Below are 14418 nucleotides of genomic sequence, written 5' to 3'. Positions count from 1 at the left end.
GGGAGTACAACACCTGGCACCCCCACTGATAAGCTGTTACCGGCTAAAGCCAGAAGTTCTCGGATGCTGCTGAAATACCGCAGCTCCATCATAGCAGTACCTGGCCGTGGCCAGGTATTGCAGATCAAGTCACTCTTCCATTGTGGTAGCATCCGAGAACTTCTGGGCAGCACCAATATCAGCTGATTGGAAGTTATGCTGAGTATTGCACTCCCGCTGATCAGATATTGAGGGCCTATCCTATAAACAGGTCATCATTAAAAAGTAGTGGATAACCTCTTTAAAGGGAACTTGTTAGATGATTCATGCAGCCCAAACCACGGACAGCATGAATTAAAGCCTAGCTGCATAATTGCAGCCAGGTATATTATTCTCTGATCTGCTCTAGCATTTCAGAGAAAATATACTTTGAGAATCCAACCTTTTCCCAGCACTGCTGCAGCTAACTGGGAGATTGAAAGGTCTCTCCTTGTATATAACCTAGAATACACACATAATGTATAGCAGCAGCGCAGTAAGTAAAATATTACTGCAGTGTGCCTATGAATTATGTTTTTATTCTAGATTACATATAACGAGAGACCTCTCAATCAACTGCAGCAGCTCTAGGAAAAGGTTATATATTCAAAGCATATTTTAAGCCTTCCATCCATGAAGTCTGTTGGTTTCTTAATCTGTTGATGACCAACTTTTTGGGCAGCACCAACCACAGCTTCCCAGACACTGTTCAGAGAGGTGACTGTTTTCCTTTACTGTAAAGCTCCAATTTAAAGGGAACCTGTCAGCAGTTTTGGCCTATATTAGATACGGCCATCACCTTTCAGGGCTGATGTACAGCATTCTATAATGCTGTATATAAGCTTCTAACCTGACCTGTAAGATAAGAAAAATAACTTTTATATTATACTCACTTGTGGGGCAGTCTGGTCCGAGGGGTGTCTCTTTTCTTGGTCCAGCTCCTCCCATCTTCTTACGATCCCCGTACTTCTGTTTGCTTTGTGTGGGTGACGCATCAACACAGTCTCCTCGGCACCGCACTCCTGCGTAGGCGTACTTCTCTGTCCTGTTGAGGGCATAGCATAGTACTGCAGTGCGCAGGTGCTGAGGCTCTTTGACCTTTTCCGGCACCTTAACAGGACAGAGAAGTACACCTGCACAGGAGTGCGGTGCCGAGAAGACTGTGTGGAGGCATCACCCACACGAAGCAAGCAGGAGGACGGGGATTGTAAGAAGATGGGAGGAGCTGGACCAAGAAAAGCGACACCCCTCGGACCGGACCGCCCCACAAGGGAGCATAATCAAAGTTATTTTTCTTATCTTACAGGTTAGTTGGGGGCAGATATACAGTATTATAGAATGCTGTATATCAGCCCTGAAAGTTGGTGGCTGTATCTTATATCAGCCAAAACTGCTGACTGGTTCCCTTTAACAAGGGATTACAAGTTCTCAATAGGCCTAAGGTTAGGTGAGGAAAAGGCAGTGTCATTATTCTTTCATCTTTAAGGCTTGTATTGTCAACCCAGCAGTGGAGTAATTCAATGCATAAAATGGAGCATTGTCCTGCATAAAAATAATGGTTTTCTTTAAAGATGCAGATGTTTTCCTGTAAAACTGCTTAAAGAAAGTGTCTTCTAAAACTTACAGTAGGTGTGGGAGCTTGTTTTGAGTCCATATTCAACCCAAAAAGGTCCAACTAGCTCATCATTAATAATAATAGGAAAAACAAGGTCATAAGAGTACCCCACATCTACCATGATTATGTCTGAATCGAAGTGGAGGTCTGTGCATGTTACTGATCCAGCCACAGCCCATTCATCTGGTCCCTCAATAGTAACTTTCATTTAATCAGTTCATAAAACCTGTGAAAAATCTGTCTTCAGATATTGTCTTGACGTTTCAACTTCTGTATCTGCTCAGCTATGGTCGGGTTTCAAGCTTCTTTACCTTGGCCATGTCTCTGAGCACTGAACCCCTTGTACTTGTAGGCCTCCAGGGAGGTTTCAGTTGGGAATATGAGCGCAGGAAGAGAATTGGTTCCTGGTCACTACACATTTGATTCTTCTCAAATATTTGGCAGTTAATGTGCATCTTTTATCTCGGCATGGTTTTTGTGACCCTGTTGACTATTTGCAATAAAACTGTTGATGGTTCTGTGATCACGCACTATAGTATTATACAGTGGGCAAAAAAATATTTAGTCAGCCACCAATTGTGCAAGTTCTCCCACTTAAAAGATGAGAGAGGCCTGTAATTGACGTCATAGGTAGACCACAACTATGAGAGTTAAAAAGGAAAAAACAAATCCAGAAAATCACCTTGTCTGATTTGGCAAGATTTTTTTGCAAATTATGGTGGAAAATAAGTATTTGATCACCTAAAAACATGCAAGATTTCTGGCTCTCACAGACCTGTAACTTCTTCTTTAAGAGGCTCCTCTGTCCTCCACTCATTACCTGTAGTAATGGCACCTGTTTGAACTTGTTATCTGTATAAAATACACCTGTCCACAACCTCAAACAGCCACACTCCAAACTCCACTATGGTGAAGACCAAAGAGCTGTCAAAGGGCACCAGAAACAAAATTGTAGCCCTGCACCAGGCTGGGAATACTGAATCTGCAATAGGCAAGCAGCTTGGTGTGATGAACTCAACTGTGGGAGCAATAATAAGAAAATGCAAGACATACAAGACCACTGATGATCTCCTTTGATCTGGGGCTCCACGCACCCCATGGGGTCAAAATGATTACAAGAACAGTGAGCAAAAATCCCAGAGCCACAGGGGGGACCTAGTGAATGACCTGCATAGAGCTGGGACCACCGTAACAAAGGATACCCTCAGTAACACACTACGCTGCCAGGGACTCAGACCCTGCAGTGCCAGACACGCCCCCCCTGCTTAAGCCAGTACATGTCCGGGCCTGTCTGCAGTTTGCTAGAGAGAATTTGGATTATCCAGAAGAGTATTGGGAGAATGTCATGTGGTCTGATGAAACCAAAGTAGAACTATTTGGTAGAAACAAAACTCATCGTGTTTGGAGGAGACAGAATGCTGAGTTGCATCCAAAGAACATCATACCTACTGTGAAGCATGGGGGTGGCAACATCATGCTTTGGGCTGTTTCTCTGCAAAGGGACCAGGATGACTGATCCATGTACATGAAAGAATGAATGGGGCCATGTATCATGAGATTTTGAGTGCAAACCTCCTTCCATCAGCAAGGGCAATGAAGATGAAATGTGGATGGGTCTTTCAGGATGATAATGATCCCAAGCACACCGCCAGGGAAACGAGGGAGTGGCTTCTTAAGATGCATTTGAAGGTCCTGGAGTGGCCTAGCCAGTCTCCAGATCTCAACTCCATAGAAAACCTTTGGAGGAAGTTGAAAGTCCATGTTGCCCAGCGACAGGCCCAAAACATCACTCCTCTAGAGGAGAGTTGCATGGAGGAATGGACCAACATACCACCAACAGTGTGTACCAACCTTGTGAAGACTTACAGAAAACATTTGTCCACTGCCATTGCCAACAAAGGATATATAACAAAATATTGAGATGAACTTTTGTTAATGACCAAATACTTATTTTCCACCATGATTTGAAAAATAAATCTTGCCAAATCAGACAGTGTGATTTTCTGGATTGGTTTTCTCATTTTGACTCTCATAGTTATGGTCTACCTATGATGTTAATTACAGGCCTCTCTCATCTTTTTAAGTGGGAGAACTTGCACAATTGGTGGCTGACTAAATACTTTTTTCCCCACTGTATCTTAGCAATTCCAAGAGTTCTGCATCTCTCTGTAAGACTTGTAAACAATTTTTATATCAGACGAGCTGTTTTTTTTTTACTACTGCCTTGATGCCTTTGACCACGTGCACATATTCAGAATTTAGTGAGTTGTTTTACCTAAGTATTTGTAAGCCAAATCCTGGAGTGGATAAAAAAAACGCAAAAGTGGTGACATGTTTCTATTTTACTTTTCCTCTGATTGTTCCACTCCTGGTTTTGGCTTAGAAATACTGATTTTAAAAAAACTCACCAAATACACAATGTGTGCACATGGGTTAAATCTCTCCTAGGTGTGGAACAGGTAGGACCTTTGAGCAGGCAAGACTGCCTAGAATACACACCAGTCTAGTCAGTCTCAATTTGGCTCCAAGTAGAGTAGAGTATATTCGAAGTGCACACACCCGGATTCTCTTGGAGGTGCTAGTGAGGCGGGAGTGGGATCCCAGCATATCCAGAAAGAAATGTCCACTGTACAATCAGTTAGTGAAACTGAAGTAGTGGAGCCTTATTGATAAGGTAAAGTAAGTGCATTCATGATAACGTACCGTATGTGTGACAATATGTAATGATGACATTTCCATTTGTGGAACCTTTATCAAATTTGTCACAGGGTACATGTAATGCCTGGCATATGCAGACTGTCCTTACTGGGCAATGTCCTTGGCATTACACATACTCTGTGACAAATTTGATAAAGATTCCACAAATGGAAATGTCATCATTACATATTATCATACTCAAGAAACAGGTTTTTCTATATGGATGCACTTATTGTACCTTATCAATAAAGCTTCACTACTTCAACGTCACTAACTGAGGGTACAGTGGACATTTCTTTCTTAATTTGGCTCCAAATTGGAACCATTCCGCAAGGTGTCCAGAGTAGTTCACTGCTAAACTAAGGTTTGGATCTGTAATGGTAATTACTGCAAAACACATAGTACGTGCCACAGCATAAAAGCAACTTGTAAGGTGAGTTATGCTATACGTAATTGTGTTGATTAAATTAAGCCAGTGGTAAAATCCAAATAATCTGGGTATTAGCTTATTGGACTTAAAATGTAACCTTTATTCACAACCATAAAAAGTTAATAATCCACAAAAAAGAAAGCAAAATACGTGCAAACAACCATAAAAAACCTTATGGATTGCACTTGATTCTCTGGGGCACTCATGGATAGCCCCTAATCTTTCAAAAGTCTGATCCTATACTTCCTCATTAATATATAGCCCTTTATTTAGTTAGTATAGATATATCTATGTATCCACTCTCTACGGATCAGGCTTATTTGGCAGGCTGCAAAATGTTTCCGCCACTTTAGTTTGCGAGCAAACAAGTGGAGGTCTTTGATTGTTTCTAAGCTGTCATAGTTCATGGTAGGAACAAAGGATAGCCCTTTGCTAAGGACACACATTTTGTTTGTGGATAGGGGTTGTGAGGATAAGTTAAGGACTTGGGGTTCTAGGATGTTTTTTTCAGGGTTTTGTTTGTTCCTGAGTGGATAACATAATTCTAAAAAATCCCTCTGTGGTGACTTCTTACCCTCTCCTCTCCTGTTACCTCCTCGTCTACCCCTACCCCTTCCTCTGCCTCTATGATGCTTAAAGCTAGTATCAGAATCTGAAAACTCTGCCTCAGGCAAAGATATGTCCATCTCTGGTATTTTAGGGTTTCGGCCTACAGCAACCGAGTATGCTTTATTCTCTTTAAATTCCAATCGATCCCTATTGTAAAATGTATGTTTCCGTTCCTTTAGATGAAACTGGAACCTTTCTACAGTATTGTGAAGATTTGAATACTTAACTGGAAAATCGGGCTCACTTGAGAACTTTTTCGTGACCTCAATTTGCTCCTTTGTGACCTTGATTTGCTCCTTCAAGGAATCACTCAATTTTTTTAATGTGATCTTTTCTTCCTCTAGCAGTAGTCTCATCAATCTGACTGAGCACTCCATGGCCTCTTTCTCCCACTTGGCCAGGAGACCCGGGCTTTTATATCTATGCCCCGGAATTAAAGAGATTCTTAAGTGTCTAGGAACTATCGCTGCCCTGATGTAACTGTCCAAGCTCTGGGCCTCCCTCCATGAGCCTGATCCGTAGAGAGTAGATACATAGAGTTTGCTTTATTCTCCTTAAATTCCAATAGATCCCTATTGTAAAATTTATGTTTCCATTCCTTTAGATGAAACTGGAACCTTTTCTATAGTATTCTGAAGATTTGATTCCTTAACTGGAAAATCGGGCTCACATGAGAACTTTATTGTGACCTTGATTTGCTCCTTCAAGGAATCACTCAATTTATTTAATGTGATCTTTTCTTCCTCTAGCAGTAGTCTCATCAATCTGATTGAGCACTCCATGGCCTCTTTCTCCCACTTGGCCAGGAGACCCAGGCTTTTCTATCTATGCCCCGGAATTAAAGAGATTCTTAAGTGTCTAGGAACTATCGCTGCCCTGATGTAACTGTCCAAGCTCTGGACCTCCCACCATGAGCCTGATCCGTAGAGAGTAGATACATAGACCCTATACTAACTAAATAAAGGGCTATATATTAATGAGGAAGTATAGGATCAGACTTTTGAAAGATTAGGGGCTATCCATGAGAGCCCCCGAGAATCAAGTGCAATCCATAAGGTTTTTTTTGGTTGTTTTTCCTATGCACATTGCACGTTTTTTGTTTTCTTTTTTTTTTGTGGATTATTAAATTTTTAAGGTTGTGAATATACGTAATTGTGACTTAATTTTTCTGATTTACTGATTTACAAATAGAAGAAACATCTTCAATAAGATATGATTGAGAAGTAATTTTTAGATGTTTCAAGTGTTTTTACAAAATTATTTAACGTCAACTAATAAGAAATATATAATATTAGTATTACTAGTTAAATGTACCTTCTCTAGCATCTTCTGCCAAAACTGTCTCCACAGGATAATCACAATAATGGCCACTAGTATAAAGATGATGGCAACTAAACAACCAATCAATAGGCGTGTGTTGCTGTCGTCTAATTTAAGGGTTGGATCTAATAAGAGAAACATATTTGTTAGTACACATTATTGGGTAAAAGACGTGCTCATGCATAATATTTTATAATATATGGTTCCTGTAATAGTAAACATGTAGTGCACACACCATTGTATGCGACCAGTCATCTGTAATGGTGGCTGTAGAACCAGGGAATGGGAACAAGCTTTAGGTTGGTATCACATGTATTTATTTTGCAGATGTTGTTTAAGCCAAAGCCAACAGTGAATTACAAGGAAATGAGTAGTAAAAAGGAAGGATTTACAGTTTAATTTCCTATTGTATCCATTCCCTGCTTTGACTTTAAAAATTGCATAAAAAACATAAACCTCCTCCAAACTAAATGAATGATAGAAACCTCAAGAACATGTCCTGCATATTTTATCCAAAAAGACAGTCACATAAAGACAAGGTGTATAGAAATAAATAATAGCACCCCATTTCCTAAGCTTTACCTATGCTAGATGTATTGCATTACATATTGTAAAGTATGAGCTCTACTGATGCTCTGCTTTTCCATTTCTAATAAATTAAATTATGTTACCACTGGGTGGGAACCATGTTGTCAGACTGTACCATCACAAGTGCCAAAAGAAAACTTAAAGGGGTATTACCATAAGAGACATTTTTATATAATGAAAGTATATGCCATAATTGTCAGACAGATGGGAGTCAGAAATAAAACCATCACGTATTATGAAAATTGGGGTCCTCTGCTCAGCACTCCAAACAGGATACTGGGTGGCCACACATGACTATCAAAGTTTATGGAAGCTGAGATTCACACAACTCCTCTAAACTACATTGGATAGAGCCACATGCACTTTGAAGCCACCTCCCTGCCTTGTCATCTATTGTGACGCTAGTCACTTCTCATGGCTAAGCCGTGAGTCAGAGTGGTCAGGGAGTCCAAGGTCAGAAGCCAGGAGGGTACTTCATAAACAGAAGGAAGAGACAAAAGCATAGTCAGGTAACGTTCCAAGGTCAGAAGCCAGGAGGGTACATCATAAACAGAAGGAAAAGACAAAAGTGTAGTCAGGTAACGTTCCAAGGTCAGAAGCCAGGAGGGTACATCATAAACAGAAGGAAGAGACAAAAGTGTAGTCAGGTAACGTTCCAAGGTCAGAAGCCAGGAGGGTACATCATAAACAGAAGGAAAAGACAAAAGTGTAGTCAGGTAACGTTCCAAGGTCAGAAGCCAGGAGGGTACATCATAAACAGAAGGAAAAGACAAAAGTGTAGTCAGGTAACGTTCCAAGGTCAGAAGCCAGGAGGGTACATCATAAACAGAAGGAAGAGACAAAAGTGTAGTCAGGTAACGTTCCAAGGTCAGAAGCCAGGAGGATAACGGATCAGAGCTGAAGGGATTAAACAGGCGGATGGTCAGAACAAAGTCCAAGGTAAGGCAACAGAACAAACATATAGAACTCAAGGCGCAGGAAAGCACAAACCTCACTAGTTGAATGTAGGTCTGGGAGAAGCTGCTCAGTTAAGTAGGCATGGCCATTACCCAGGATAGTGAACACTTGAGACAGCCGATGCCTCTCAGTCACAGATTGGCTAGTCGAGCTGTCAATAAGCACACTGACAGCTCAGCACACCCCTGAACCAGACTGGATGGTCATGCTGTCAATTAAAGCACTGACAGCTTCAGTACACCCCTGTACCAGATTGGATGGCCGAGCTGTCAGCAACTGCATCCCAGACACCCTGAGGGGTGGAGCTGTGACATCTCTGATGTGTATCTGTAAAAAAGGGACGCCTTTTGCCCTGCCTCCAGCTGAGCTGGGGTGGTATCTGACACAGTGATACAAAGATTACCAGTGAGAATATCAGCCACTAAGTATTAAGGGGACCAGTTTTGACTAGGTTGCTCCTGTGAGATGCTTAAAATATAACTCATGCAGCCAAACAGCTTTTGACATTAGTATAATGGTTGGTGGTTGATTAGATTGCTATTGTGGGCCAAATAGACCCCATTGAGCTGGATGTTGTGCACTCTAGTTATAACGGAAATGGGGCACAGTACTGTCATTTGCTCAGTGCAGCTGTGCTTGTGCCATGGGCTAGTCATTGCCTGATAAAGTTCCACCAAGACTTTCTTCTGAGATTGGGTTTCCTTTTTATGGGTGCTTCCTGTCTCATGATGAAACTGTTCTGATGAAGAGGTCAAAATGGCAAAAAAATATATAATCAAGTAGTCGGGTTTCTTTTTATGAATGGGAATGAGTGCAGAATACAGTTGATCATCTATTTCACCAACACAGCTTTTCAGCAACAAACTCTTACAAGAACCAGAATACCATAGGTCATCAGCAGCATAATCCCAATGCTGTTTATCAAGCATGCTGAGCACAGCACAGTAACGGGAGAGGTGACACAGTGGGAGAGGGGAAACCCAGGATCCTCTGTTTGCATATCTTTTGCCAGATGAAATGCTTTATTTATTTACAGCATCTCAATTAATATTTAATAAAGATGCCATGGCATGTAATGTGAACACAGGCCGAAACATGTCGTTGCACACCTAAACACCAGTAACAAAGTTACATGTCGATGTGTGTACAGCTTCGTTGCACACCTAAACACCAGTAACAAAGTTACATGTCGATGTGTGTACAGCTTCACTGTGTTATTACTGCTCACTTGGTGATGGGTTGTTCTGGCATGGCGTACCCCATTGGTGGCTGTTACTCTCAAAGGAACAGGAGAGGCTATAGTTGCTAAAAACCTGGAACAGTAATAGACACAGCTGATAGTAGGCACATTTCTTTGAATACACAACTTCTTTCACAAAAAGAGAGAACTGCTTAATGGCTTCAGACTGTGGTACCCGATCTAACAGTTTCACTGCAGTTACACTGATGGATACACTTTATAGACTTATCTTCTGTCCATTGAATTAGCAAATATTGTCTCAGCAATTTTTTTCCTTGCATCACTGCCAGGCAAGTCCTAGTATTATTTCACTAACACATCTCTCAGGTCTTTCCACACAACAAAGTGCAAGTACTCTCTAACCTCTATGGGCCTCTGGACTCCCCAGTTGCACAATACCTAAGTTTGTCCTCAGCAAGTCTCCACACATCAATCCCTCGTCTCTATCTAGAGGGCTCTTAAATATCTCCACTGTTGTCTCCTTTAACTGCTTCTCCCACTAAACAATCCAGTTTTATTCTCAATCTAGCAGCAACTTGCCATCTTGCTGTTATACAATGGCTATGTGACCTCTAACAAACCTAGGGGTCTATTTGTAGACTAAACCATGTCCCTCCAAGTTTTTATCCTCTTAATATATTGCAGTCATCACTTTACATGGCACCGTGTACTTACAATTGCTCATTTTGCTTTTCTACACAGCTACTTATTCTCTTTTCCATTAGGTGTATGAGATCATGTGATTAAAAACAGACAAACTAAATAGTTCTAAACTCTATGAAAAAACTGAGATTAGATGACAATCCAAAACATCCAATTGACCCTGATCAAAAGTTCACATACCCTGGTGATTTTGGCCTGATAACATGCATAGAAGTTGACACAAATGGGTTTGAATCGCTACTAAAGGTAACATCCTCACCTGTGACCTGTTTGCTTGTAATCAGTGTGTGTGCATAAAAGCTGAGTGAGTTTCTGGGATCCAGACAGACACTTGCATCTTTCATCCAGCCACTGACATGTCTGGATTGTGAGTCATGGGAAAAGCAAAAGAATTGTCAACGGATCTATGGGAAAATATAGTTGAACTGTATAAAACAGGAATGGGATACAAAAAGATATCCAAGGAATTGATAATGCCAGTCAGCAGCGTTCAAACTGTGATTAACAAATGGAAAATCAGGGGCTCAGTAAAAACAAAACCACGGTCAGGTAGACCGACAAAAATTTTGTCCATAACTGTCAGGAAAATTGTACGGGATGCAAAGAAAAACCCACAGATAACATCAGCTGAAATACAGGATTCTCTGAAAACTATCGGTGTGGCTGTTTCAAGATACACAATAAGGAGGCACTTGAAGGAAAATTGGCTGCATGGTCGAGTCACCAGAAGAAAGCCATTACTGTGCAAATGCCACAAAGTATCTCATCTACAAAACACAAAACAGCAGAAAGAAGCCTCAAAACTTATAGAACAAGGTAATTTAGTGTCACGCCACAGCTATGCAGGTAGATGCACGGTCCACTAGATGGCAGTAGAGTGGAGGGAAGACTGCAACACTTGCCAGAGCAGACCTGCAGCGCTGCAGCGAGGCCACCACCAGGTGGCAACAGGGTAGTCAAACAAGCCGCGTCAAAACCAGGAGAGTATCAAACAAAAAAAAACTAAAGGAGAGAAGAAGCGCACATAGGGTCTTATCCGGCAATTTCAGAATCTGTTATTCATAAAACTGCTCACCTGGTGACCCTTTGATAGGGCATATAAACGTCAGCTGCCGCAGATCCATGGGTCAAGAACTGACCATATCAGGAACCAAATAAAGTATTTTTGTGGATATTGTCCACACTGCTGAACAAATGGAAATCTGGACGTATTGATGAAGAGAATTGGTGATATTATTCAATGCATTTTGAAGTCTGTATATGACTTCTTCCTCAGGAAATACCTGTCAAAGCTCCCGGGTGTAAATACTGCCGGGAGGCTACTCGCCGCAGTAAGGGAGCCCAGAGCAGAATGGCGGAGAACTCACTGGGTAGCAAGCAGGACCTGAACCATGTAACAGAGGGGGAGTGGCCAGGTGTGGAGCCAGGTGCCGAGGTCCGAAGGAGACGAACGGCGCCGGAGAGTAGTCAAACATGCCGAGGTCAATAACCAGATGACAAGCAAGGTACCAGAGGGTGAGACAGAAGGATAGACAGGTGGAAGCCAGAGGTCAGAAAGCCGAGAGGATCAAACAGACAAGATCAAGCACAGAGCACAAACAAACAACACAGTATTCATATGCACACCAGGGGTCAGGCACACAGACCAAACAAAAGTATAACTGACAGAGAATCCAAGTCCAGTGTGGGTATAAATATCCTTCCCAGATCCAAAAGGAAGCCTCAATAAATAACCCTGAGAGGACAGGGCATTAACCCTGTCCAAACCATGACAGTACACCCCCTTTAATGGGGGGTCCATTGGACCCCCAGGCTTCTCTGAATATCTGGCATGGAATGCCCAAACCAGATGATCGGCATGCACCGAACTGGCTGGGACGCATTACCGATCCTCAAGAGAATACCCTTTCCAATGTATCAGATACTGGAGATTCCGGCGCACCCACCGGGAGTTAATGATGCACCCCACCTTGTACTCCAGCTGTCCCTCTACCAATGCTGGTGGAGTATCAGATGATGAATCTTTTCTAGCCATCCCCACTGGCTTTAACAGGGACCTGTGGAAGACACCAGATATTTTGAAGGAGGTTGGCAGTAGGCCACCGTATTGAGTGCCTCCACAATTTTGTATGGACTAATGAACTTGGGGCCCAGCTTCATAAAGGGTATCTTAAGGTTAATATTATGGGTGGATAACCACACTTTCTCCCCTACTACAAACGCCAGACCTGGCCCCTCCTCCTGTCTGCAAATCATTTGTACCTTTTCTGGGCTTTAGAGATGTTCATCTGAACCGCCCTCCAAAGAGTTCTCAAACGCTGTAACATGCATTTGGCTCCTGGACAACCTGAATCCATGCAGGAAAATTCCCCAAAACATGGGTCAAACTCATAGTTGACCTGAAAGGGAGATATTCCAGTGGACTGACTCACATGAGAGTTGAATGCAAATTCTGCCATGGGCAATACCTCACACCAGTCCTCCTGTCTGTAAGAGGCCAGACATCTCAAAATTAGCTCCAAGGATTGGTCCGTGCGTTCAGTCTGTCCGTTAGACTCCGAGTGATAGGCAGAGGAAAAAGACAGCATAATCCCCAGGTTCTTACAAAAAGCCCTCCAAAATCTGGCTACATACTGCATACCTCCGTCTGACAGCACATTCACAGGCACTCCATGCAAACAAACAACATGCTGTATAAAAAAGTGAGCCAAGGCTTCAGCAGACGGTAATGCGGAAAGAGGTACAAAGTTGGCTTGATTGGAGAACCTATCCACCACCACCCATACCACTGATTTGCCCCTGAAAGGAGGGAGATTTGTGATAAAGTCCATGGACAAATGTGTCCATGGCCTATCTGGAATTGCCAAAGGCACCAATTCCCTAGCCGACTGGGTATGAGAACTCTTGGAATGGGTGCACACCTTACATGCAGTCACAAACTTTTTAACATCTGATACCATAGAAGGCCACCAGAAACCTCTAGCAACAGCCCCCACGTAGCTGCAATCCCAGGATGGGCACTTAACACAGAATCGTGAAACTCCTGCAGGAGTCTGAGAGGAAACCGTTGCGGTACAAACAATTTACCTGGAGGTTTGCTACCAGGAGCCCGGGTTTGGGCCTCCAAAATCTCTCTCTGCAAATTGGATGAGATTTCAGCCACCACTACTCCTGGCTGAAGAATGGAGGAGGGAAGTTCTGGAGAGGACACAGAATCAAAGCTTTAGGATAAAGCATTAGCCTTAATATTTTTAGATCCCGGGTGGAATGTGATGGTAAATTGAAATCGGGAAAAAAAAGCGCCCACCGAGCATATCTGGCGGTCAGTCTCTTGGCAGACTTGATATAGGCCAAATTTTTATGATCAGTGATAACTGTAATGTGGTGGACGGCCCCTTCCAGGAAATGCTTCCATTCTCCAAAAGCCAACTTAACTGCCAACAATTCCCTATTGCCGACATCATAATTTTCTTTCGGCCGGAGATAATTTTTTAGAAAAGAAGGTTCACGGCTTCAGAATAGTGAGCGTGGAAGGACCCTGAGACAAAACTGCCCCAACCCCCACCTCAGAAGCGTCAACCTCCACAATAAAGGGTCTTGACGGATTGGGTTGTACCAACACAGGAGCAGCCATGGACCAATTTTTCACATCAGCTCCCTTGAGGGCGAGGTCGGTCAAAGGCTTTACCACCTGTGAAAAACCCTTAATGAACTTCCTATAGAAGTTAGCAAAGCCCAAAAATTGTTGCAACCCCTTCAAGTTATGAGGTTGCACCCAATCCGTAATGGCCTGGGCCTTTTTAGGATCCATGTGGAATCCCTCCCCTGACACAATTAAACCCAGAAAAGACAGTTCTTGCACAAAAAATGAAGTTTTCCAGTTTAGCATATAAATGATTCTCCCTGAGTCTCCTAAGAACCATACGCAGATGGTGCAAGTGGGTTTGACTGTCCACTGACTACACTAAAATGTCATCCAGGTAGATGACCACATAACGCCAAATTAGGTCAGAGAAAATAACATTAATGACTTTTTGAAAAATGGAAGGAGCGTTAGTGAGGCCAAAGTGCATAACTAAGTTTTCAAACAGCCCCTCAGTCACCAGGAACGCTGTTTTCCATTCATCCCCTTCCCGGAACCTTACAAGGTTATAAGCCCCTCATAGGTCGAGCTTAGAGAACCATTTAGCCTCCGTGAGTTGGTTACATAAATCGGGAATCAGGGGAAAATGATACGTATCTTTTACCGTAATCTTGTCCAGTTCCCGAAAGTCGAGGCAC

General features: G+C 42.6%; 1 protein-coding gene across 2 annotated transcripts in view; it reads right to left on the bottom strand.

The window, feature by feature from the left end:
- DDR2 (discoidin domain receptor tyrosine kinase 2) overlaps window positions 1-14418 on the bottom strand; it is a 534261-nt gene that overhangs the window by 127546 nt on the left and 392297 nt on the right. For both annotated transcript variants that reach the window (XM_077278825.1, XM_077278826.1), the window contains exon 11: window positions 6684-6814. In XM_077278825.1, coding sequence (XP_077134940.1) covers window positions 6684-6814 — 131 coding nt within the window. The remainder of the gene's footprint in view (window positions 1-6683; window positions 6815-14418) is intronic.

The sequence above is a fragment of the Ranitomeya variabilis genome, chromosome 8, assembly GCF_051348905.1.
Source record: "Ranitomeya variabilis isolate aRanVar5 chromosome 8, aRanVar5.hap1, whole genome shotgun sequence".
In the NCBI taxonomy this organism is placed as follows: Eukaryota; Metazoa; Chordata; class Amphibia; order Anura; family Dendrobatidae; genus Ranitomeya; species Ranitomeya variabilis.
Note: the sequence above shows the minus strand (reverse complement) of the source record. Positions and strands in the feature narration are given on the sequence as shown.